We start from the raw sequence: 7,012 nt of genomic DNA, 5'->3' as shown, positions 1-7,012 counted from the left end.
GTTATTTTGTGAGTGAAAATGTCACAGGCTTCATAAAATAAAGATAAAATCAAATGAAAAAAACTCTGTACTGATAAACTTCAGTTCGCAAACACTGTGCTATTTAAATGCAGTGCTATTTTAAAAACTTAAGGTACATTTGAGTGACATATTTTGTTCCATATCTGAAGAATTGGTGACCTATCGAGTGTGTGCAAACGATCTAGGACAGCCACTTAGAGAACGCTGACACCTTTTTCACAGTGACTTCCAGAGGGGTCATAAGCGTATGCTAAATAGTAAATGCCCCCATCTCTAACAACAAACTCCTACCACAAAGTCAATAACAATTACCAAAAAATGAAGGCTACAAAAATGTAAATATTGATCTCAAACTCTTAATAAAAAGTTGAGCATGCTCTCCCTCAAATTTCAAGACCTTCATAAACCCACACGTGTGCAGAAGTGTAGGTAAGGTTTTTCTCTTCGTCAATACTGTTTATTTTTAGTTTTGCTAGGTAAGGACAAAAATTATAACTGAAGTCATGCGTCTTGTGCAATGACTTTTCTAAGCAATCTGACTTGCATATTTTCACATGGCAAACAATAAAACAGATCCCATTAGAGTTTAAACATGTAATATTATTCTAAGCTCCACGATGAAAATGAGCAAAAGAATATAATAAGACTATAAGTGATAAAATCCTTCATAAAACCAGAGGTGTTATGATGATCAAAGTGATGTGTAAATGAACTCAATTTCTGTTTAATATCACTTTATTCATTTTACTTGACAAAATGGATCATGTCTGGGTGGCTGTGCTGTTTATTAGTCCGAACCATCTGATCCTCTGAAACATTATTCACTCTTGTCGCTGTTGGACAATGTTCTGTTGCCAACATTATTTAATCTAATATTTTGTATTATCAAGTATTTTGTTTATTATATTTCTGTGTGTCACATCAAACTACTCGTGCATTAAACAACTACTTGATTATATCAGATTTTAATTGGATTTTTACATATTGGATTTGGTGTCATGCATTTTTGTCTTTTGTTTGTTTTTGTTTTTACTTTTCAGACATGTTTTGGATTTGTTTAATGCATTTTGTTTTGTTTTTTGTTTGTTTGCTTTGGCTGTTCAGACATGTTTTGGATTTGGTTTCATGCATTTTTATTTTTTGTTTGTTTTGTTTTAACTTTTCAGACGTTTTGGATTTGTTTAATGCATTTTTTTGTTTTTTTTTTGTTTTGGCTGTTCAAACATATTTGTATTTGGTTTAATGCATTTTTGTTTTATTTTGGCTAAAAGCTATAATTTTGTATCGGATTGACAAATACACAACACCCCTACATTGTGAAGGTGATTTTCCCATATACTAGCATCACTCCCATTTTCTTCAGGATATGTAAAAATCTAGTTTAACAGTAGTTTGCTTTATTGAGTCACTGTGCACTCTGTTGTACAACCATATACACGGTTACTTTGTAAAATGGGCCAATCAGCTATTGCTATAACTGTACTTGTGATGGCCCATCTCTTTCTTTGACTCACACACACACACACACACACGCGCACACACACACACACACACTCTCTCACACACACACAATTGTATTGGAATCTGGGGTGTAAATTTTTGGACACGCAGACAGATTTATAAGAACCTCAGTGAATGACTTTCTGAAGTCAACAGCTACGGATCCTCTTATATGGGTTCACTTTGGAAAAATCCAGTTTGAAAGTGAGCAATCTCATATACAGTATTCTTAAAACAAAAAATTGTCATTGATTGTTTTGTCAGGATTATTAAGCCATAGCGCATAAATACATTTTAGACACTGCTTGGATTTAAAATCATTTAATACACATCTAGCCATGGATTATCTCTTCATTATGATATAAAAAAAAAATGTTAAATAAGTTTTTTGTCCTTTTTATAGGTTGATTGTCCCTGGTTACTGTATCCTTTCACTGTAAGAGCATACAATCTGCTGAGTTTCTTAATTTGTGCACCATGGAAGTCAAGACATTTTGAACAACAGAGAGGAAGTAAATGATGACAGAATTTCATTTTTGGCATATTTTGTCTTCCCTCAACATTTCTGCCATTGGTTGCTCAAATGGATACTCCTGCCCCAAACTCATGCTATTGGGATGCTCAAATAAGTAAATGTTCTGATAAGAACGGGTTCAGTCTTTTAACATTCAAATCACACACTTTATCTTTAAATAAACTATCCACCTATGTTTAAATAAAGCATCCTAACAGTTATAAGTCTGGGTGAAGAAATCAAAAGAAAAATGAGATCATATAGTAGTTCATGTTTTAGTGTGTTATGAATGTGGGTCCTCTGTCCAACTATAGGAACTGGAACAGCTTGTTTTCTTTTCAAGAGCACACTTACCCTCATCTGGGTCATCACTGACCGATGTCCTGCTGGACTGACCGAGTCCCATGACTTCTGAAGAGGTTAACATAGAAACATCTTCTGTGTTTGTTAATAAGGATATATGCCTCTGTTGAAGAATGGCCTGTGACAGGGACAGAGTGAAGAGTGAGTGTAATCCTCCCTCGATAAGTATACACGGTCACACTTTATTTTAAGGTCCAATTCTCACTATTAACTATGATCTCAATAATCCCCTAATTTGCTGCCTATTAATAGTTAGTTATTAAGTTTAGGTATGGGGTGGATTAAAGGATCTAAAATATGATCATGCAGAATACAAAATTAATATGTGATTTATAAGTACTAATAAACAGCCAATATGCTAGTAATATGCATGCTAGTTAATAATGAGAATTTGTCCTTAAATAAAGTGTGACAAAATATTCACTTCATAAAAAGTGTGACAACTTGCCCCTATTAAAATACTTTAAATAGTATACTAGTAAATAGGACAGTGTGCAAGTCATACTTCGTTATAAACATGTTGTTCATTGGTAATTGTTTATAGTAGCATAAAGAGTGTAATGTAAAGTCCACATACAGTAGAGAGTTGTATAGACTTGTAGCTGAACTCGTGCATAATGAAATCATCGGAAATCGCACACTTACCGCTTTATACAGCAGGATGGTTGAAATGATCGTCCTGACGAATCAAAGCGATGGTGACAGGCGAGACTGCAGTGTAAAGGTGAGACTGTCCCGCACAAGTTCTCCACTCGCCGCAATGCTGTGAGAAGATCCTTGCAGAGCCGGAGTCAATGACACACTGATGCAGAACACACACATTAGTGCTGCTTCACGCCTGCATCACAGCGCACACATCTACAGAGCTCACGTCCTCAACTGTTGAATAAGTGCGTCGTTACGCGTCTGGGTACGGATCTGATCTGCATCGCATCGCTTGTGATAATGATGATGATGATGGTGATGATGATGGTGAAAGTGTCCCACTGCTGGGGAGGTTCATTTATTCATGCATACTGTGTTTTTTTTTATGCATAATGTGGTTCAAGTAGACTAGTTACTGTTTGTACGCAATGTTAGTGCGCTGGTCTCCCCAGAGGCTTTTACTAATTTATTCAAGAATTATTTTTTTTAAATGCATTTTAAACAGTGGCATAATTTACAATGTTTATATAATGCACGTGTAAAAGAAGAAGAAAACAACAACAACACGTTCGTCAATGTCGTGTAACCAATTTGCAAAAAATCATGTGAGAAAATACATAAAAAATACAAGAGAACGTTGTATATATTGTCATGTTATATATATATATATATATATATATAAAGTACGTGGTCTCTTAAAATTATTAGATTATTTGACCTTTTATGACAGGCCAAGTTTAGTTTCGGTCATCAAATTTCACTAGGCTACTGTTCATGACTCAAACGTCATGTTATTATGATATAATATGATATAATAATATATATTGAATTTAGGGCTGTCAGTCGATTAAAATTTGTAATCTAATACATTACATGATGTGTCGATTAGTTAATTGAATTAATCTAATGGTACTCTAAATAAGAAACTAAAATGTCAAATGTCTTTGAGTCATTTTGAGTCATTGGATTCGTTCAAAACGAGGATTACAATGTCTAAGAACTTGGTATTACAACCACTTCCTGTGTCTGTTTGCCTCTTTAAGAAGAATCGCTTTATGTATCCCCCAATTGTAAGTCGCTTTGGATAAAATCGTCTGCTAAATGACTAAATGTAAATGTAAATTGTGCAATAGAATAGAATAGAACAGAATAGAATAGAACCACATCACTCATTGTAGACCAAACTTGTGTAAGTGACGGACAAGGTCATGTGAATTTTTTCAGATATTTGCTTAGCATGCTTTTTCTTCTTGTCTTTAGACATACGAGGCTGTAATGAATGTGCTCTGGGTCATCAGTCTCCAAAGTGAAATCCTGTTTAGGCAGTCAGAGCAATAGGATCTCTCAAAATCCAACCAAATCCCCATTACACTCTTGGCACAGCAGACTACTTTACAAGATTAGATGCCTGATGCACACACGGTTCTTTTAGCGCTTATCTGACATTTACAAACACACTAGTCACCTCTCCCTGATCACATATATAACACGTTTGATCTCGCACACCTTAAACTGATGAGCTGGTGTCTTTGTTAAAGGAGAGAAGTCAGAAGTGTGGTTTATTCAGGAGGAGAGCACGTTAATTCATCTGCTGCAGACGTTCTGCTGCCATCTAGCGACACACGACTCAACTTCATTCACGTTTTATTTAATTGCATAATTATTTAATACACACATACTGTATTAATTTAGAGTTTGTAAATGTGTTTCCCTGGAGATTATAAGCCAGAATGATTAGATTTGGCATTTCAGTAATATTCAGATGCATTGCTATATAACCTTCAAGCTTAAAGGATTTGTAAAATCTAAAAAAGGCTTTGTCAGCATTGTTTGTCTTTTCTAGTTTGTAGATACTTCTCTCCAGGACATCATTGGCTCTTATTCTCTCAAGCCTGTATTCATTGTATGTGATGAGTCTCATGAAATGCATCATAAAGACCGCAGGTATGTGACGTTTATACAGTGCATTTGTTTTCTTAATAAACTAATTTCACATGCACTAACCCTCGATGGCTCCTGAATGAAGAGAAGGTGCTGCAGACAACTTTGTCCTTGTTTTTAGAAGAAAAAAAAAACATTTGTTGCAAAACGCTTGTGAAAAAGAAGCATGCTTCATTCTACTGAATGTGTACTTCAAATCTTAAAAGTGTATTTACAAATAAATAAATAAAAACGACACCTTCATGTTTCCTAACACACTTTTAGAAGTGCACTTTGTAACTTTAAAATACATTTAAATCATGCATTTAATAATCGTTTACACTTATTCTGATGTGTTGACTAAAGCACATGCAAAGTACTTGAAATGCATTATTTGATATTACATTTAAAGTTAATATATTGTAATGTACTAAATTGTATTTTAGATTTTTGTTATTATAAATATATTTTAATATTTCAAGTTTCAATAGAATATATATATATATATATATATATATTACCATAAAAAAATATACTTTATGTGTGTGTATTTATATATACAGAATAAATATACACAGTACACACACATATATTATGTAAACAAAAACTTTTATTCTGGATGCGATTAATCGCGATTAATCGTTTGACAGCACTAATATATTTATTTATTTCCTGGATTGTGATGAACACATGTAATTTCCACCACATCTCAAAAGATGCCGGTTTTTTTTGCATGAAACCATACAAAGAAAAATATTGAAATGATTCATGTTTATTTCATTGTTTACAGTTGTCATGTTGTTTTGCATGTTGTGCATATTCAGAAAACGCTCGGCTGAGAAGACTGTGATGTGAATTCCAGCCTAATTGATTGATAAATCATGTCGTTTTCTGTAATGAGCACAAGATGTTTGAGGGAGCGGTGGTGTATAAATGCAGCAGTGCTCTTCACAGACAGCAGACAGCATGCTGGCTCGCACACTGCTTCTGCTTCTGCTGCTGGAGGCGACGGTGACGGAGCTCTGGGCTCAGCCGTACCCCATCCCACCCACCTGTTACGCCAAAGTACTGGCCATGGGGAAAGAGATCACCCAGGGAGCGGCCCGAATCAAAACAGACCACGACACTGTAAGTCCAACACACTGAGCTGAGGTGAGCACAACAACAAAACACTGATGCTTTACTGTCATGTGTTTTATGTTGCAGCACAGATGCACAACGCACCTGCCCGACCTCTACATCGACGTGCACGTGAGTAGCTACCTGCCAGTCATTCATTCAGCATTTAAGAGACAAAGCTTGCTTGCAGTGTGAAATAATTTTGAAATTAAAATTTCAGGCAAAAAAGGTAATGCATACTTTTAGGACCAATTATTTGCATTGTGGCATTGATTTTATGACTGCTGAGTACATTCCGGTCACCTCATTATTTGTCTGCTAAAAAAGATGTTGACTGCCTGGTATTGTCATTCGTGTTTTCTATGACAGAACGCTTGTGTAATGTCCACTATGAGCTCGTATCTGTCTCTGCTGGACGGTCTGAGAGAACGGAGATGTGCGTACACCAGGAAAGTGCAGAGTCTGCGTGCTATGATCAGACAACTCTATATCATCATGTCACAGAAATGTCACGGGGTAGGTCTATGCATGTAATTGTATTTTTTTTAATGTTATTTATATTTATTGTCTGTCAATAGGAACCAAGTTGAAAGCTTTGATTGTGCATGCTTTAATTGTGTGCCTGTTTCATTAAAGGGCTGTTTGTGTGTTTCAGGACTTGGTTTTTACTCGTGATAACTGCGAAGCAGTACAGCACAGAGGATGAGAGGCTGAAATCACTTCAGACTTCACTGGACTGAGTTTAGAGAATGATTGCACGAAGATCATGAAGAGCACATTACTCCTCATATGTTATATTCATATTTTTTTTTTCATGATTTCAATTTTTATCAACGCATGCTGGTTGGTTATGCCAAATGGACTTTGATTTGATGTACAGAATTTTTCAAATCTGAGCAATATTTCAAAAATAAATTCTTTAAAAAAAAA

General features: G+C 35.2%; 2 protein-coding genes across 2 annotated transcripts in view; one reads left to right on the top strand and one right to left on the bottom strand.

Annotated features, from left to right (window-relative positions):
* Positions 1-2,462, bottom strand: part of LOC107661787 (serine/threonine-protein kinase 32A-like) — a 50,517-nt gene extending 48,055 nt beyond the window's left edge. Inside the window, exon 1 of the mRNA XM_016451554.1 lies at positions 2,390-2,462. Within this exon, the coding sequence (XP_016307040.1) occupies positions 2,390-2,462 (73 nt within the window). The remainder of the gene's footprint in view (positions 1-2,389) is intronic.
* Positions 2,463-5,912: 3,450 nt separating this feature from the next.
* cytl1 (cytokine like 1) lies at positions 5,913-7,007 on the top strand. The gene is made up of 4 exons (XM_016451577.1): positions 5,913-6,091; positions 6,170-6,214; positions 6,452-6,598; positions 6,738-7,007. Exons 1-4 carry the CDS (start codon positions 5,930-5,932, stop codon positions 6,786-6,788), a joined length of 405 nt encoding a protein of 134 aa, XP_016307063.1. The 5' UTR covers positions 5,913-5,929; the 3' UTR covers positions 6,789-7,007.
* Positions 7,008-7,012: the final 5 nt, after the last annotated feature.

This window comes from Sinocyclocheilus anshuiensis, unplaced genomic scaffold, assembly GCF_001515605.1.
Source record: "Sinocyclocheilus anshuiensis isolate Anshui unplaced genomic scaffold, SAMN03320099.WGS_v1.1 scaffold207, whole genome shotgun sequence".
Taxonomy (NCBI): domain Eukaryota; kingdom Metazoa; phylum Chordata; class Actinopteri; order Cypriniformes; family Cyprinidae; genus Sinocyclocheilus; species Sinocyclocheilus anshuiensis.
The sequence above is the reverse complement of the archived record's forward strand: the minus strand, read 5'-3'. Positions and strand labels throughout refer to the sequence as shown.

Bases quoted from the DNA above. Each gene is read 5' to 3' on its own strand.
- cytl1 (XM_016451577.1), top strand. From the start codon at position 5,930: ATGCTGGCTCGCACACTGCTTCTGCTTCTGCTGCTGGAGGCGACGGTG. The intron at 6,215-6,451 runs GTGAGTAGCTAC...TTTCTATGACAG, and splicing joins ACCTCTACATCGACGTGCAC to AACGCTTGTGTAATGTCCAC. The intron at 6,599-6,737 runs GTAGGTCTATGC...TGTGTGTTTCAG, and splicing joins TGTCACAGAAATGTCACGGG to GACTTGGTTTTTACTCGTGA.